This window comes from Trichosurus vulpecula, chromosome 6, assembly GCF_011100635.1.
Source record: "Trichosurus vulpecula isolate mTriVul1 chromosome 6, mTriVul1.pri, whole genome shotgun sequence".
NCBI classification, from domain to species: Eukaryota; Metazoa; Chordata; class Mammalia; order Diprotodontia; family Phalangeridae; genus Trichosurus; species Trichosurus vulpecula.
In genome coordinates, this window is record NC_050578.1 from 184,232,946 (window position 1) to 184,252,896 (window position 19,951).

At 39.3% G+C, this 19,951-nt stretch overlaps 1 protein-coding gene across 2 annotated transcripts in view; it reads right to left on the minus strand.

Moving 5' to 3' along the window:
- The window catches only part of ZCCHC4 (zinc finger CCHC-type containing 4), a 60,505-nt gene extending 47,720 nt beyond the window's left edge, over positions 1-12,785 (minus strand). The window contains exons 1-5 of one of the 2 annotated variants that reach the window (XM_036764643.1): positions 12,638-12,782; positions 11,121-11,239; positions 8,805-8,887; positions 3,100-3,375; positions 2,412-2,492 (exon numbers count right to left, since the gene is read on the minus strand). In XM_036764643.1, coding sequence (XP_036620538.1) covers positions 2,412-2,492; positions 3,100-3,375; positions 8,805-8,887; positions 11,121-11,239; positions 12,638-12,782 — 704 coding nt within the window. Of the gene's footprint in view, positions 1-2,411; positions 2,493-3,099; positions 3,376-8,804; positions 8,888-11,120; positions 11,240-12,637 lie in introns of both variants that reach the window. The other variant, XM_036764644.1, reaches the window with a different exon arrangement.
- Positions 12,786-19,951: the final 7,166 nt, after the last annotated feature.

The window sequence follows — 19,951 nt, forward strand, 5'->3', positions numbered from 1 at the left end:
TAATGGGGGAGGGGTAAAGGCATGTAAATAACTATTCACATACAAGATAGATACAAGCATAGATGGAAGGGGATCCTAGAGCAAAGGCACTAGCAGTATGGAGAGACTGAGAAAGTCCTCCTACAAAGGTGGGATTTGAAGTGAGTCTTGAAGGAAGCAGGGAACCTAAGAGTCAGGAACAAAAAGGAGAATATTCCAGGTATGAAGGGCAGCCAGTGAAAGGCACTAAGTTGGGAGAGGAGTGTCATATGTAAGGATTAGCAAAGAAACCAACATCACTAGATTATAGGGCATGGACGTGGGAAGTACAAGAAAACAAAGTCAGGAAGCAGTCATATTGCTAAGGGCTTTAAATACCAAACAAATGACTTTTTATTTTATCCTGGAGGCAACAGGGACGCACAGGAGTTCCCTGAAAAGAGAAGCCACAAGGTCAGACCTACGCTTGAGGAAAGTGACTTTGTGGGCTGAGTAGAAAATGAATTGAAGTAGAAAGGTTGACCAGAAAGCTACTGAAATAGTACAGGTGAGAGGTGAGGAGGGCCTGAACCAGGGTGGTGACTATGTGAGGGGAGAGATATACAAGAGATAATGGAAAGGTAGAAACAAGATTTCACAACAGATGGGGTATGTGGGATGAGTGAAGAGGGAGGAGTTGACAATGACACTGAGGTTTTGAAAATGGGTAGTGCCCTCAAGTACAAGTACAAGATAAGTCGGGAAGAGCAAAGAACTTTAGGGAAAGATAATGCAGTGGGTTTTGAACTCGTTGAGTTTGAAATGCCTATAGAACATCCGATTCAAGATGTTCTATAGGCAGCTGGAGATGGGTGACTGTAGCTCAGAAAAGAAATTAGGGTTGAATGCATTAATCTGGGAATCAACTGCACAAAGGTGATAATTGAGGCCTTGGGAGCTGATGAGATCACCAAGGAAACAGGACAGAGGAAGAAGAGAAGAGAGTCCAATATAAAGCTCTGGGCAACATATGCAGTTAGTGGGCATGACCCGGATGAAGATCCAGTAGAGAAGACGGAGAAGGCATGGTCAGACAGGTAAGAAGGAGTACCAGGAGAGAACACTGTCATGAAAACTTAGAGTGGAGACAGTATCCAGGAAGGGAAAGCCATCAGCAGTGTCAAATGCTACAGAGAAGTCAAGTAGGATAAGGTCTGAGAAAAGGTCAAATGATTTGTCAAATAAGAGATCAGGGGGAGCTATGGAGAGAGCAGTTGTAGGTCAGAAGGCAGACTGCACAGGGTTTAGAAGTGAGAGAAGATCACTACATGTAGTGAGCTTTCTCAAGACTCTAGCCACGGGGCAGTTTGGTGGCACAGCAGATAGAGCACTGGCCCTGGAGTAAGGAGGACCTGAGTTTAAATCTGGCCTGAGACACTTGACCCTTACTAGCTGTGTGATCTTGGACAAGTCACTTAACCCCAACTGCCTTGCAAAAAAAAAAAAAGAGCTTAGCCAAGAACAGAAGAAAAGATGGGATGATAGCTAGTAAAGATGGTCAGATCAAACAGGGATTTTTTAAAGATAGAGGCCACGTAGGCACATCTATAAGCATCAAGGAAGGAGTCAGTAGAAAGCAAGAGATTGAAAGATAGAAAGAATGGAAATAATGGTGGGGGCAATCTGCTGCAGAAGACAATAGGATATGGGATCAAGTGTGCATGTAGAAAAGTTGGTCTTGGGCAAGAAGGGGGGCCACCCCTCTGGAAGGAGGATATGGAGGATGATGGTGTGTACACGGTGAGAAGGGAAGTAAAGAGCATTTAGAGAAAGGCTCAATATTTTCAGTGAAGTACATAGCAAAGTCCTCATCTGGGGGGAAGGGAGGGGGAAGTGCCATGGAAGACTTGAGGAGAAACAAAAAGGTTTGCTATAGCCAGCAAATGAAATTATAGCAAATCAATTATTCTCTAGTTGGTCTTCACCTTCACTCCAATAAGCAGCCAACGGAGGGAAATAAACTCTTCTCCAGATGAAATGGACCAAAAAATTTATGTTTTGATATAACTTGAAGATCTGGTGATGAAGCAAAATTCTACAAATTCTTGCCTAAGTAACAAGGAGCTCAGCATCCACTTCAGGATGAAATGAATGAGAAGTTTCACTCAATAGGAAGCCAAAATATAATAAACTTTAAAAACAAGATGAGATTATGTTTTGTAGGAAGTAGATTAGGCAAAGCACAGGAATAGCTTTGTCTCCCAAGATACGAAATAGAATAGGCATTGAGTTCTTGTGTCCAACAGCCAAAAAGTTATCTTATAAACAACTACTGCCTTTGAGACCCAGCTAGAGGGGAAAACAGAGATAATGAAAAAACTAAATAAAGAAAATTGCAAAAACTAGGAGATGTTTGGGGAAAAAAGAACAAATATTATGTCTTGTAAACCTACCTAAAATCAATATCCAGCAGAAGGCTTTTAACGTCAGACTCCTTGTCGCCTGATGCTTTCAATCTGATCAGCTCATGCAGCCTGAAGCAATTAATGAAAGCAATTTAGTAAGAAATTACCAACACCACAGACAGCAAAAAACTGAAATGATCAATTTTTCCAATGTTTGAAAGCTTGGTTCCACAAAACTTTCAATGAAAAAAGCAATGGGATTTGGGCAGGTTTTTCAAAATCAATTATAAGTTTTGTTAATGTTTAAAAGATAGTAGCCTTTCCTTATCTGAAACACAGGACTCTGAAACTGCAAAAGCCAAGCAGAGACAAAGAAATAAGATAAAACACACAAGCCTTTCCAAGAAGCGGGAGGAAAAAACAAACAAAAATGAACATTAAGTATCCCTTTCCTTTCTCTTAATGTCCTGATCTGCATTTGGCAAGTATAGCTATGTTAGAGAACATGCCAGCATATATGAAATCTCAAAAATGATTAACTGTTTGGCATCAACCACCTTGTTGGCCTAGAAGGGTTTCTCCAAAAGGAACAATAGAGATTGCTACTACCTCCTTGATGTCAAAAACTATGCTATATATCTCATATACCCTGTGGCTAGTCATGTACTTGTACATATCAGGTGCTCCACAAAGATCTGTTTCTAGTGATGATGCAATTTTTTAAAAATTAACATACCTTGGTGTTCCAACACACAGCACTTTTCTGAATCCAAGAGTGAAAATGAGGTCCAGTAAGAACTGGCAACTTCTGTCCGTGAACAAATACTGAGCATTTGTCTTCTTATTCTCCAGTGGATATAGGAGTTGACTGGGTCTCTTTAACTGAGCAATGGAGATATCACAAAGTACCTGGTGATCACAATGCTTTCCCCAATCATCTGGTAACAGCAACTGTTGACATCTTTGGCAAAACTTCCTTTGAGATAGAGGCAGCCCAATAAACTTCCAATACCTTCAATAAACAATTCAACAAGACAACAAATTTTAAGTTAGTTTCTATGGAAAACACTGGGTTATTAATATTTTAATATTAAAAAACTACTTTTTGAAACTCCAAAGAATTATTTGAAAAATGGACAAGAAAAATACATTGGCTATAATTTATATCTAGCTGAATAACTACAAAGTAGAAAAGAATCAGCAATTTCATAAGAATGAAGATGCTCCAATTTAGCCACTGAATAAAGATCAATATCTATTTCAAATGTGAACTTAATATATAACTCCAACTCAGGTCACTACTACAACTATAATGTTTAAACCTATTGACAAATCTATGTATTTCTGGCTTTAAATGTTAAAACAGTCTTACTCAGTGTGCTAGTCATTACAAAATGAAAAGTTAAGGTCATTCTTCAAGCTCTTATGGCATACTTAGCAAGAAAAATAACCTTCTAAAGAAAAGGTGTTTGCTATAAAGGAATTCTATTCTCAGCAATATTGATGAAGCCCAATTAAAAGGTGATTATGCCCTCCAACCCTCTGTCCCAAAAGACAGAAATGGCTCATGATCCAGATCACGTGCAAAGTGTACTCCTGGAAAGGGCTGACGTGACTTTTTTTCTTTAAGGAAATTGTCATATGGCCCAAATGAGATATTTCCAATCATTTTTACACCCACTTTCAAAACTGACATTCCTTGTAATTTATTGTTCTTGTGTAGAAGTCGGCTGAGGGAAAACCAACTAGTCATTGTCAGTGTTTAAAAAATTTAGATTGCTTTCATGCTTGTCCATGCACATCAGTTTTGAAGTAAAAGAAGAAGCAATTATGAAGCACTCACTATGGGTCAGGCACTGTGCCTGAATTCAGGGCTCATTAACCAATGAGAATAGAGGAGAGGGAGAGAGCAAATTCACTAGGCTCATGGTAGATAGTCAGAAACATCTAAATCCAGGCACATCAAATGGCCCTCCAGAGGATGCCTAGAGTTTGGGTAGGTTCTTATGATTTCAATGGAACTAACTACCGAGATTTGGCCAGGTACAAAATGAGCTAAACAAAGTAAATGTAGTCAATTCAAATTTCATCTAAGCACCAAGTCTTACATCAAACCACCTTTGGCACTGACAGAGGTACTTTGGAGCACTGATGTCAAAAAACTTAAAATCATAAATTCAGAGCTGAAGTTGGAGTTTGCCTAATTAAATACTCTAATTTTAAAGATGAGGCAACTGAAACCCAATGGGTAAAGCACCTTACAACAACATTACAGAGGGATAAAGAAAAGGAAATTGGATTGAAACCCAGATTTACTGACTGCAAATCTAATACCTTTTTCTACTACAACACAGTTTGATATGACAAGAATACAAATGTTTCTGTTCCTATAATTGCCCTTTGGATGACCTTACCTATATAGCACAAGAAATTTCAGTAATTCAGAATCAAAGCAGCAGTAGGGAAAAAGGCCAGTAAGTAATTAAAGGCAAGGGAGAAGTGAGAACTCAGCAAACCAATAGATTTCACCTACAATTTCACACTTTTGTTCAATAACTAAGCACTGTAAAAGATTTCTAATGAAATCTTAGATCTGATCAGGGATCTTAGATGAACAGTTTACTCTCAAAGGTCCCATTCTCTAGCAACCAAAAAGAATCCACATTGCTCTCCCATGACCTTCCTTAGCTTCAACAGATGAGAGCAATCTACATGATACAAGAGATTTCTAGGACCTCCTCAGGTCAGACAGGAGGAGCCAGCTATCTGAGGCAATGTGGTATAGCAAAGTGCTAGACTTGGGGTCAGAAAGACCTGAGTTTGAATTCTGCCTCAGATGTTTACTTAGCTGTGCTACTCTGGGCAAAGTACATGGACTTGACCTCTCTGAACCTCAAAATCCTCATCTGTAGAATACAGGGCTAGACTTGATTTATGATCCTATGATTTACCAGGCTAAATGTAACTCATGAATTATATTTTATTGATTCTAGTCCTTATGTAGTCCTAATAAGCTTGAACAAATGTGTGGATCTAAAGAGAAATTCTGAATAACCAAAAATTAGTCTGATTTTCAAGGAATATGAGTATATTATCCAAATTCACTTCAGTTGTGTGATCTTCAATTATAATTTAGAGAATGAGTGCTTGCCTTTATTTAAATAATAGCCGTCTGTTTCCTCTGGAGAGGTACTGTGGCATATTACATTGAGAGTTAGCCAGTGTCAGGAAGACCTAGGTTCAAGCCCACCTCTGATACATATGGCTGGGTAACCCTGGACAAATCACTCAGCCTTGCAGTGTTCCAAACAACTAAGACCATGTGTTACAGAACAGTTGCTGATGTACACTGGCAGAAAGACTTTCCTCACTGGCATTTTCCTACAACAATGAAAAGGCCAGAAGCTTTGTCTAAGTCTCTATCCAAGCTAAAAACCGATCAAGTATTTACACGGCTTCAATGTTTGCACTAAAAGTCTATAAGGGACATACAATGACCATTTCTTTAAAGGGCACACTGCCAAACCATGAGACTGCCGAAAAAAATCTGGAACTGTATTCAAATCACTAGCTACATTATCAAAATTATCATTTTGATAAAATTTGTCATCAAAATACATGGACTAAAATTATTATTCCAAGTTTAGAGCACATGGACCTTATTTTGCTTTTTTAGAAAATATCCCTATTGGCATAAACTTCATTTATTCCTATTTTATTATTTTGGGGGGGGGAATGTTAATTGAGATTTCTTGTGTATGTTTTCTTTCAAGATAATGCAATCATTTGAATAAACCAAATTTTTAAAACCTGTAGATTTTTAAAAATTTGGTTAGAAGAATGTGAAGATTTGAAAAAGTGTTGATTATTTCATTTTCCTTCCTTCCTTATTGATATTTACTACACATACCTAGGAAGGAAAAAAAATATTCATTCTGCTGCTCAGCTCAGCATGATTCACAAATTGCAGGCTAGCATTTTGAAATGTCATTTTTATTGATCTCCATTTGATGTTCCATTTGCCTTTCCCGGAGTAGACAAATTATGTTTATGGTATTTCCCTAATAGCAGACTTTGAAAATCCAAGTTTAAATGAGTACTGAAAAAAAAAAACAACCAAATGAAATATCAACTAAACAAAGCTATCTGGATGCACATAAATTAATGCTGATTTTAGCATTCAAATAAGTTCTTCCTAGGACTCTATAGGTCACAGTGAGAGTGTGTCAACATCTTTGGTAACGGTGTAATGGCACACCTTCAAGAAGCTATCTGAAAACCAAAAGGAAAAGCTGATGCTTAACCACAAAAATAAATACATCGATTTAACTTACTATACCTAAGAACTCATCCCAAAAGTTCAAGAGAGAAGAATGATGATTACCCTGTTTTGTGGAACCCAGAGAGGTGTGCAATACTGTCAGTTCCATAACACAAATTAGATAACACACTGTTTTAACTTTTTTAGCTACCATCATTCTCTTTTGCCACAATTTTCAAACTAAACTATTTAATCAAAGCACAACAAAACCTTGTTAACTAAGAATGAATAGAAAGACCAGTTTGATTTAGAGAACATTCTCCTTCACAGATTTTTTAAAAGAAATTTGGTTTCATTCTTTTCAAGCAAACAAACACAAAAATCAGCACAGATAAGTTTAAAAAAAGAATTACCATTCAAAATCACAACCCCATTGTGATAATTGATGTTATCATAAGCACTAAAGCTGCATAACATACAGACAAAAATGAATTACTGGAAGGAAGCAAGCCAAAGGCACACTAAAGGAATCCTTAATTTCTTAAGTCTTAAAAAAAGCCAAATTTTATTACTGAAATTTTTTAGAAGAAACTATTTCAAACTCTTGAGTCAAAATGAATCATGTATTCTACATCTGAATCCTTCAATACTTCAGAAGAGTCATGGTTTCATTCACTGATATGGGAACCTCCCTAACCTAGGAAGATCACAACCCCTCTATACCTTAGCGAAGAATTTCATGAACTGTTGTGATCAAAACAATCACCTGACAGCCAAGCTTTTGGTGATAAGATATCTAAATTAGCAAATGTCAAATGAAAGGAAACCAAATTAAGGAAATTATATTGTCAAAAACTTAAATCCTTTAGAGTCAGCTGAAATAGCTTGTTTAACCTCATCCTTAAAACCTTCCCTGATTCGCACCCCCTTCTTTTTCTTGGCGCTTAGCACAGTGTCTGGCACAGATTAGATACTTATTAAGTGTTTGCTAACTGATTATTCATATGGAACTTATCACATATTACCCTCAACCATACTATCAATGTACGTATAGTGTTTTCCCTAATGGTTTTTTCAGGCATCAACCTTCTAGCTGAAGATCACAACTCTATTTAGCACATAATGAGTGACAAGTAAGGAACAGCCAAAAGGGCCAGAATTTGGAATGAGAAGACTAGGCTTTGAATCTTGGCTCTTCCTTACTATCTGTGAGACCCGGACCAAGTCACTAAATGCTTCTCAGTTTTGACACAGATGTCAAAAGAGAGGTGAAAGAGATGCTCTAAGGTCCGTGCTGGCTCTGGATCATAAGGTCCCAGGTGTTTAATAAAAAAGCTGACAACAGAAATATTTTAAATAAAAAAGTTATGGATACTACCAGTCATAAAGAAGCTGAAAACTATTCTCAAGGAAGACTACCACCAAACTGTAAACAGCTATAACTTTTTTTCTCCATCTGGGAGTCTTCTACTTCCCCTCCTCTCCTATCCAATACTTCCTATCTTACAAGAGCACTTCACATGAAAAAGGAGGCATCAAGTAACGTAAACTTCAGCTAATCTCCTATAATCCCTTTTTTTCCTCAAAGAACCACATTCTGAGAAGAGAAATTTAAGAGCTCTAGCTATAGATCAAGATCCTTAGCACTGAAGAAAGATAACAAAAATGTCTAGATTTTTATAACCATCCCAAATTTAACCCTAACCCCTTTTCAATCTTATCTTGCCTTGTTGTTGTTCAGTCATGTCCGAATCTTCCTGACCCCATTTGGGGTTTTCTTGGCAAAGATGCTGGAGTGGTTCGCCATTTCCTCTTCCAGCTCATTTTGCAGATAAAGAAACTGAAGCAAAAAGGTTAAGGGACTTGCCCAGGGTCATGCAGCTAGGAAGTATCAGGTCACATTTGAACTCAGGAAGAAAAGTCTCCCTAACTCTAGGTCCAATACTCTATTCGTTGAGTTCAATCCTATCCTGCCTAGCCCCAAATAAAATCCACTAATTTAATCTTATTCTGCAAGTAAAATATTTTACAGTTTCATAGTCTCTCCTTTCACTTCCCTAGCCTCCGGGGGGGAAAAATGATATTTTCGTATTGTTTAAAGGTTTGGCCACAGTGGTAGTTAATTTTAAGGGAAGAGATTACAGTTAAGGTAATATTTAAAAGCAATCCAATATCAGCACCTTTCTACATACTGCTTGTGAGACAGGGGAGGTTGGCAACGTCTGTTGTAAATTTCTCGGGCAGCAAGTCTAGCTTCTGACAACTGAAAGAAGAGCACAGATCACGTAAATGGAAATTCTCAAATATTAAATATTCTAAAACAACTGTAGGCATTTTTTTAACATAAAGAAATATAAAGCTTAATTAGTTAAAATGTATTGCCTATTCATTTCAAAAAGAATTGTAAGAAACCAGAAAAATCCAATGAGTTTTAGGAAGGCCTTTTTTTCCCTAACCTCTGAAAGCACTAAAATTAACTCATGTAAGAATTTTTGTTTGACCAGAGAAAAACAGTAAACAGGATTCACTTAATCTAAAATAGTAATGCTGAAAACTCTTCCTTAAAAGCATCAGAATTTTTATATTGTCTTCCATGCCACAAACATTCTCTCCATTATCTCAGCTTTCATTTAACTAAAATTAACCATTCAAAATTCAGAAATGTAACATAGGAAATTAATCACAAGGTATTTTCAGCATAACTGAAGGTGGAGTTTTTTGATGGAATGGTCATGACCAGACCTTGATTTCTTTTTGGGGAAATAGCAGCCAGTCTACTGAGTTAGTGCATCAGTACATATATATCTACGACGAGCACTGCAGAAAAACAATGAGCTGGGCCTAGAACTGAATAGGAAAAAGAGAGCAGCTGGATGGCACTAGGGAAATTAAAAATGTGCTTTTAATGATCCTAAGTTGCTCCCAACACAAAAACTTATCTTTTTAACATCTGTGATGTCCCAGTAACAATGTTGCTTGGAATACTATAAATTTGAAAAAATAAAAGTTACAGATTATCTAAAGGGCGATGGGGAAATACATGGCCATAAATAGGCTGCATCATGGTTCCAACAGTGATTTATGTGAAAGAAGTAGTATAAAAGACAACATCCAGGAAATGTATGTGTCTTAAAATGGGGGGGGCGGGGTGCGAATTCATGTAATGAAAGTGAGGGAATGAAATGTGGAGTCAGTACTAATACTGGAACTCACAAAATGTAAAAAGACCTAAAGGAAGGCCTCCAGCAAGTTCTCTGTGTACAAGAATATGACAGGTTGAAAAGACGTGGATTCTTCTTAACTCTCATATTGTTGCAACTTTAAACGTTCTTTTAAGAGAAAGAATTTTTGATTCGTTAAGGCTGAATCCTCTTGATGAAGGCCTTCATTTTATCCTAGTTTTACATATCTTGAGTGTTTTATCTTTCAAGGAATGACTGCTTGCCCAAATCTTGATGAAAGGAAATAGAATTTATATGTGGCCAAATAGAGGAAAACATTAAAAGCTTTTATTATTTTGTTATTATAGTTATATGATCTTACATATTATATGTATCATATCATCATATATCTATATTACATCATCTTCCTATGGATTTTAAATCTTAGTCAAGCATTAAAAAATGGAAAGAGGTCTAGATTTTCAAGACAATTTCACTGACCAGTAATTGACATCTCTGTCAATAATAAAAGTTCACTAACCCTAGTCTCCAGCAATAAAAGGTTATGGTACCATGTTCATGGTATAATGGAAAGAAACGTATTTGGTGTGGAATCATAAGGATTTGTGTGTGTGTGTCTAGGCAATAACAATAACAATAGCTGGCATCTGTGTGGTGCTTTACGATTTTACATAGTTTATCCTGTTTGAAACTCACAATAAGTTTGTAATATGTAGGTATTACAGGTATCATTGTAGCCCTCTGCACTTCAGATTCTACATCTGTAAAATGAATGGGTTGGATCACATCACCTCAAAGGTCCTTCACAGCTCTAAATCCTATGATTTCTCTCAGACTTAATTTACATCACAAGACAGTGAAAATGTCACTGGACTGGGAATCAAAGACCTGAGTTCTAATCTTAGCTCTAATACTAAATACCTATGCTACCTTGAACTAATCACTTGGTGTCTATGGGTCACAAGTTTACCCATCTTTAAAAACATGATCCATGATGTCTCTTGCAATGCTAATATTTTATGACATCCATATTCAACACATCAAAGGCCTGTGATTTCATCAGTGTGGGAAATCCCAGTCTAGGAACTAGATTTGTGATCCTAGTTATAACTTAGGAATCTTAAAGAATTGCCTGAGCCTCTGAGAGGCTGTCTGTCACATCACAGACCTATTAAGTTTTAGAATTCAGCCTTGAATCCATATATTATTGACTGCAAGTCCAGAACTCTATCTACTATACAGCTTCCTCTCTATATGTATAATTTTACCATAAAAGGAAACATGAAAAAAACATACCTCCAAAGACTATCATACCTTTTCATCTTCCCACTGAAAGAAATTACAGTCCTTTCTATCTCTGCAAGCTGAGCAAGCATAAAATCTTCGAGCCTCTTCTTTACCTTGGTGTACCTTTACAAACAGAAGGGTAGGACCTACATAAGAAAAATTAACAGCATCATCATTTACTCATCAGTTAATTATCAGTTAATTATCAATTAACAGTTTATGTATAGGAAAAATTTCTAAAGCTCCATTTAAATTGCTAGTTTTCACTTTAGTGAAAATTTTAGGTTTTCTTGTTAAAAGGCAGTAGGGTAAAGTGGAGTATTTGGAATTTAATACTGTGGGTTGAAATCTTAGTTTTTGTGTGACCTTTGCTAAGATATTTAACCTCCCCAGATCACAGTTTTCTCACCTGTAAAGTGGAGACAGGTTGATTTATACAATTCCTTTGGTTCCTATCATGCTAAATCTATCATTCTGATTAAACGTAACAGATTTCTATGGAACAACTTTCAGGCTGGAATAATTTAAATATATCATCTTTTGAAAACTGAAGTCACTTAGAAATGAATGCCAGTCTGTGAAGCTTAGTGCGGTGGAAAGAGGCTTCTTTATTGTAAAATGGTGACAACAATCCTTATTTGTAAAGCACTTTCTTTCCTCAAAACACCCCTTGAGACAGTGCGGTTATTATACTCATTTTGCAGCCCAGAAATCTGATGCTCAAAGTTTAGGTTACTCGCCAGGTTCACACAGCTATTACGCGACAGGTGTGAACCCACTTCTCTCATCTTCAGTTTTTTCCTGATTTCCAAGTCCAGCACACCAGGGCTGTCTCTGAGCATATTAGTGCTGACACTCGGGGCTTCTGTGAGAAGCACTATACTGTACAGCACCCTAAAAAAAGAGAGCTGTTCTCATTCTTATGAGATAGTCGCTACAAAGGGAAGCCTTCTCCTTGTTTCGCTCCCTAGCCTGCTCTCTCCTGTTGTCTAATACAAGCAGGAGCCCGTGGAATTGCTGACAAATAGCTCAAGCACCACCAGCACCCAGGGCCCGCCCCTCCCCCTCGCCCCACTCTCCCGTCCAGCTTGCTGGGCCATGAAGGAGCAGAAAGCCCACTGCTTGTATGGCCCTGCCAGGACTTGAGAGGGGCCCTCAGTCACCAACATCCCCGCCCAGAACAAACGTGGGGTCTGCAGGCACTTCCTGGGACATGGTTAATTGTGAACAGCTCCAGCTAAAAGGCATGGGGAGGGGCGAGTTCACGGGGCAAAATGTAAAGGAAGGAGGAGGGGTGGTTAGAGATCGACCCCACCATTTTACTGATAAGGAAACCGAGGTCCATAAATGTGAAACGACTCGTCCAAGTAGTCCATGTACGGCTCCCGACTCGGGTCCTTACACTCAGGTTAAGTCTTAAGTCTTAAGCGAAGGGACCCGACAGAGAGAAAACGGGTGTCGGCTGTGAAGGCAAACCCGACTCCCAAGACCCCTCCCCGCCCCCTGAGATCCACGTGCCCAACCGATCCGGGTCCCGGACCCACCATGGGGACACTGAGGAGTGGGGCCCGAGGTGTCTTGGGAAACCAGAACCTCCACCCCAGACCTCCTCCTCCGCCCCGCACCCTCCGCCACCGCTTCTTCCTCCTTCGCCATGGTTGCTCCCTCCTCACTCCTGGGGGCAGCCATCTTCCCGCTACCGTCCCGAAAGCCTCAGCTGCCAACGACGACCGGTCTCTTGGGGTGGACTAGAGCGTCGCCTCCTGCTAAAGCATCGCCCCCGCGGGCTCTGGAGGAGTCATGACAGCCCCAAGGGCTGCTCCCTTCTTCCCGCTCCTGTCCCTAGGGCGGTAACGGAGGGGCAGATAATGTGGCCCCTGGCTCACCTTTTAAAAGTAGATAAATATATGGTAGTTTACTATTTCTGGGGATGTATCCTAAATATTCTTAATTTTTGCAGCAAAACCTCTGTTAGAGCCAGCTGGAGAGAGCATTGTAGCTGGAGTAGGGAAGACCTGAGTTCAAATTCAACACACTAGCTCTGTGACCCGAAAAAATCACTTCAATGGTTACCCCATCTGTAAAACTGGGATAATAATAGCGCCTACCTCCCAGTGTGGATCAAATGACAATGTTTGCAAAGTGCATTGCAAACCTTAAAGCGTAAAAATGTTGATTAGTTAATGGAGGTTTTGATACTTTGTATAGCCTGAGGCACTAAAGAATAGCAGTATCTCAGAGTTGCAGAGTCCTAGATGACCATCTAGTCTGCAGTCAGAGGACTTGGGTTCAAATTCCACTTTGCTGCTAAGTACCTATGTGACCTCGGGCAGCTTCTACTTCCTACTGAGGTCTCTTCCGGCTCTAAAACTATGACCCTGTGATTTCCAGGGAAGCAATACCCAATACCTCCCAAGCTTGTCTATTTCACCCTTGAATAGCTCGAATTGTCAGAAAGTTCTTCCTGATGTTAAGTACTCTGCCTTTGTAAGTGCCACTCATGGCTCGAAAACAGAACAGATCTGATCCCTCTTCTGTTCCAAGGCCATTCAGATACTTGAACAATGATCATGTGTCCATCACTCAGCCTCAAACGCCAAGTTTTCACTTTTTCAGCCCATGCTTGCCTGGTTTCTTCAGCTAATCCTGGTAGGACATAAGCTTCAGGTCCACCATCATCCTAGTTGCCCTCCTCTGGACATTCTGCAGGCAATCAATATCCTTCTTGACAAGTGGCACCCGGAACTGGGGGCCATCACCAGTCATGCAGATCTATGTCTTGCCACTAGACTACGATGATTCTGGAAGAGAGAGCAAGGCTGATGACTTTGCACAGCCCTGCCTCACTTAAATCCAATTCACTTGCAAGTCAAGACATCACCCTGCTGATGTCATTGGTCCCCTTGGAGAACCCAGAACTGAACCCAGCACTCCAAAAGGGATCTGACCAGGGCAGAGAACAGGACTGTCCCATCTATCATCAGCCCTGAGCACTATTCCTTTCTTAATGAACACTAAGATGGATTGACCTTTTATAGCTGCCACATCATATTTTTGAATCCTGGTAAACTCAGCGGTGCCTAACCAGTGGGCCTCTAGAGAATAATTACAAGGTATCTCTGAATCCATATGTGTATCGAGCATTGTTATTTTGATCTTTACTTAGCGCCAACAAAAACATGCTTGATTCAGTATACAGTTATCCCTTCCACAGCGCCGCTGTAATCTGGAAAATCCGCATGGAATTTTTTGGCCCTCCCTTTGCACTAGAGAAGAAGTTTGAATTTTTTCTTTTTTTAATGGGGTGTTTACAATACCTTATTGTAAAATTTGGATTGATATTATACAATTATATATATATATGTATATATATGTATAAATATATATGTATATATATATTTATACACACACACACATAGTATGCATTTCTGAGCTCCTAAACTTTTTCTGTGTCTGCTGGCTTTCATTGCTTGTCTGTGGCTTCCACAAAACTCCCCCAAAATTCCCATTTAATTTTTTATGCTGATTCACAATATATTGAAACCATGATGGTACTAAGTCGCAATGTGGAAGGGTTAACTGTAATAAATGTACAAACATACTCTTTGTGGATTGAATAATGCCTTACACCTACATTTGTTTTTGCTTTTTTAACCAGACCTTTGATTTCACTGGCTTAGAGAGACTCTGGTAAGTAAACAACCTCTAACAATGCAGATAACTAATATGTGTTAGAAACAGAATTCAACTCTGGGTCTTCTGCACTCCAAGGCCAGCTTAATATACCACCACTATACCAAAGCTGCCCCCCTTCTAGCCCTCTTAATTTTAGAAATGTATATGGATTCTGTGGTATATTTTTTAAAAATACAAATTCATTTTTAAAATTACTAAACTTGTTGTCATGTATTTTATCTAAGGATACTAATTTTTTTAATGCACTTAATAAGTGCCTACTATCTGCCAGGAGTTTTACAAATATGATTTCCTTTGATCCTCACAACAACCCTTGGAGGTAGGTGCTGTTATTATCCCCATTTTATAGTTGAGGAAACTGAGGCAGAGGTTAAGCTCTTTGCCCAGGGTTATACAGCTAGTAAGTGTATGATGTGGAATTTAAACTCAGGGCTTCCTATCACCAGGGCAGCTAGGTGATGCAATGGATGAAGAGCTGGGCCTGGAGTCAGGAAGACCTGAGTTCAAATCCAGTCTTAGATACTTACTAGCTGCGTGACCTTGGGTAAGTCACTTAACCCTGTTTGCCTCAGTTTCCTCATCTGTAAAATGAACTGGAGAAGGAAATGGCAAACCACTCCAGTATCTTTGCCAAGAAAACCCCAAATGGGGTCATGGGGAGTTGGATACAACTGAACAACAATTTCTTATCTCCAAGCCCATCACTATATCCACTGGACCACCCAGTTTGTTCTGAGAAATTCTGCACATTCAAAAAGCTTGTAAACCAATAATTTAGACCAACCCCCTAATTTTAACAATGGAGAGGCCAAGTCCCATAGAAGAGAAGAAGACTCAGCCAAGTTAATATGATTATAACCCGGGGCCTCTAAAGTGTCTGAGAATTCAGGCTCTGGAAACTCTTGCTTGTTTTTCTCAGATTAATTGTGGACTCTTTCAAGCAATAAATTTCTCAAATCATGCAATTTTTTTTTTCTATTTACAGACCACGCTGAGCTAATCCAACAGCAAGAGCATTTAATTAAACAGTGTACACAACAACAGGAAAGCAAGTAGAGGAACACAAACGAGATAATATTTGTAAAGTGCTTAGCACAGTGCCTGGCACATAGTAGGCACTTAAATGCTTGCTGGCATCCTTTCCTTTTCTCTGACTCCATAGACAAGGAGGTACACCCTCCTATGTCTCTCAAGGTGGAGGATGGGAAAGAAATTTCTGAAGAAAACTTGCGAGGAGAAGCTGACACTATGCCTTGGATGTGGTGGGTGGAGTGAAGAAACTTCCTCTCAGCATGCTTTCAGTGGGCTGCTTTGGGGTCTGTTACAGTCTTGGCTCCAGGTCTTGGCTGCCGGCTCCCTTGCATAGAGGTGATTTCATGGATGGATGCAGACCTGAGTTAAAATTTGGCCTCAGGCACTTACTAGCTGTGTGACCCTGGACAAGTCACTTAACCTCTTTTGTCTCAGTTTCTTCATCTGTAAAATTAGGGGTGATAATAGCAATTACCTCGCAGAGTTGTGAGAATCAGATGAAATAATAATTGTAAAGTGCTTAGCACAGTGCCTGGCACATAGTAAGCACTATATAAATGTTAGCGTTATTATAATTACTATAATTATTATCATTCTGGGGGGTCATTTCATCTTAGCAGAGCTGCTGCGTCATTGTTTCCTGCTCAGTAGACCCCACGTGGTCCAGGACTTCAGACTACTCCACTTTGGCTCCATGTTCATGGTTTCTCCCCTTTCCCTTCAGTTCCTAACCCCTTACTTTTGTCTTTCCCCAAGCAACACAGCTTCTCTTTTCACCCTTTTCTTTGCTCGTCTGCTGATGCAATCCCTCCTCAGTCTCCCAGTAAGTATCTATTCCCTTGTAATACAGGGAAAATTAGGAACCCCTGAGAAACCCCTAGCTACTGACAAGCACCCCCAGAAAGAATGGACTCAGATATCTTTGGCATTTAGCAAACTCCCTGGGACTCCATGACTCCACCAAGGGATGTCAATAGATAGGACCATCCCACTGAAGGATAACCTGGCAGACCCTTCCTGGGAGATATCCCTGGGGCTCCATGACTCCACCAAGGAATGTAAATGAGATTATCCCACTACTACGATAACCTGACTGAATCTTTTGATCAGCCAGGACCTTTGTTCCTGTTTCCCTGCCCTGTACCCCACATATCCTATATAAGCCAAGCCATCACCCCAACACATGGCCATCGATTTGTGGTGCAGTACCCCAATGGCCGCCGGCTAATAAATTCTCCACTTAAAACTTATACTCTGTGGTGTGTCTCGCTCTCTTCTGGTGCAACACCCTTAGCTTGACCCTTGAAAGAATGATGGATAGTTCCTACAAAAAGCAATCTGCCCTATTACATGAAGATCCATTAACATAGCCAGGACCCAAACACAAGTCACACCTAATGCCAAATCCAGTATTCTTTCCATTACACCTTACTGTGTTCTTGCAAGTGTTCCACAAGTACAGCTGTAAGTCAGGAGTCAAGCCGAGATATTTGTAAAATAACCCTCCTCATTGGTGGAGAGAACGATTACTAGGTCTTCCCTTCCTGCGCGATGGTACAAGAGATCTCAAGCTTTCACCAACTCTGACTCAAAGCACTAAGTCATCACTCTCTCCATCAATAAGAACAAACATCTAGGCTTGACCCATGGGTTACACAGCCATTAGGAGTGGGGTGGCCTTTTTGAGCAAAGACTTCAGACCAACCAGGATGCCGGGAGATAGCAATAACGGCTGTAGCTGCGACAAAGGAGGGCTTTTCAGTGCATACAGTAGAAAGGATTGCCAGTTTCCCTTTTTCTCCCACTCCACCCCACTCACGCACCTTTCTATTTTCAGAAACATTTTTTTATAAATTCATTTTTTATTTTTAGTTTACAGCACTCAGTTCTATAATTTTTTGGGTTCCAAATATTCTCTCCCTCCCTCTCCTCCCCGCTCCCCTCCACTGCATGTAATCCAGTGTAGGTTCTACATATACCTTCACAACAAACTTATTTACATAATAGTCCAGTTGTAAAGAAGAATTATAATTATATAATTATAATTCAGAAGCACTTTTACTGAATCTCCACCTACATCGTACAGGCCTAGGTACACAGTATAGTCATAACGATAGCTGCTCAACTAATTGGTCATAGGCTTTAGACCTGGAAGGAACTTAGAAACTGCAACTCAACATAGTGAAGGGAGTTGCCCTGGGCCATACGGGTAGATTCTGTGACTCAGCACTCTTTCCACCCACCCCACCCTGCCATTCCCCTATTTGCTTGTCTCACCTCAGCAATCTGAATCCCAGATTCTGAATCCCAGTTTTCTCATCTATAAAATAAGTGCAGTGGAATAGATCACCTCTAAAGTTTCTTCTAGCTTTTCAAAGTCTGTCATTCTATGATTATGATGATGATCAGAGAAAGAGAAAAACTGGGGTTCCAGAGAAGCCGGACCTTTGGGATTTCCCATTCTTGAACTTTTAACTCAGAGTTGCTATGAGGTGTTTGCTAAAGTTGGAAATCCTGAGGGTTTGTTGGTTTTAAATACTCTGCCAAAAGGAGGCAGCAGTGACTGATACCATGTCATTTTCTTTCTGTGGCATTCAACACAATGCTTCATGCAGGAAGAGAGTGAACAAAAGTACCTGGTGGTAATGTTTGTTCTGGCTGGGTGATGCCCACAATCTAGAGCCACTCTCGATGACTTCATTTTGACCTGCTTGGATGAGGTTGATCTGTGAAACCTGGAATCAAAAGACACTGCCTAAGCAGCCACATTATTTTCTGTCTTTAAAGTAGCTCTGTGACATAACAGCAACAATGAACAGCTTTATCTTCAATTATAAATTGTCAGTCTTGAAATTAGTGATACTGTCATTTCCCATACCAATGGGAAAGAGAGGATAATACAGAAAAGATGTTTCTCTGTTACAACTGACAACAGCTAGTAATTGCTTCTTTTGTTAAAGGGTTGTTTTTCCTATAACCATGTGGGAAAATGGATTTAAGTGATCACGTTAAAAAGCTTCTATGCCTATGATGTGCAGATCATCTCAAAAGTATTCTTCTTAGTAGGAACTCTGTTTTTAGGGGAACAAGTGTTGATAAAGCGACTACTATGTGCTAGGCACTGTTCCAAGTGCTTTACAGATATAATTTCATTTGATCCTCACAAGAATCCTGGGAGCTGCCTCTTTTAATCTTAATATGGTTAGATTTTATAATATCACAACAATTAAAATTTCTTTTGAGTTCTCGTGACTATTATGGTTTTTTTAAATGAATTTTGTGTTTCCATCCTTTTCAAACTATCATAACTTCTAAAAGGAAATGATGTTGGAAATTTCTCCAGAAGAACTACGGTTCTTAAAAAAAAAAAAAAGGTAGCTATGTAGGTAGCATAATGAACAGAGTACTAGACTTGTACTCAAGTCAGAAAGACTTGAATTCTAATCCTGTCCCAGACTCTTACTAGCTGTGTGAACATGGGCAAATCACTTTTCTCATCTTCAGTTTCCTCATCTGTAAAATAGGGATGATAATAATAGCACCCATCTCACTGAGTTGTTGTAAGAATTAAATGAGATAATATATGTAAAGCACTATATAAATTAACTATTATTGTTATTTTAAAGTTGTAAACTCTTGGTAAGAGAACAGATGAGGTATAGGGAGAAAGGCAGAGTTAGACTCTAACTTGGGTGAGGCCTTTTGACTGTGTCCGAGTTTTACAGAACAAATTTGTTCTGTGAAATTTGGATTCAGTCAAAGGGCTGTACTTGAGGACCTAGAGGGCCACATGTGGCCTTGGTGCCACAGGTTCCCTATCCCTGACTTAGAGCTTCCAAGGAAACCAAATTCTCATCTGTTCTCATTAGATTGGAGCTCCTTGAGGTCGGAGACTGTTTCTGCCTTTCTTCGCGTTACCAGCACTTGGCACAGAGCTTGGCAAATAGAACTGCTAAATAAATGTTTGTTGATTTGATCTTTTTAAAAAGGGAAAAGAAAAACAGATTCCCAAAACTCATAAAACAATTAAAATCTATCAAAGTAGAAAATGATCAAAGCAAAAAGGAATGACAATATATTTAACTTTAATAACTGAAACAGCTAAAATAATACAAGCAATACAGATGAAA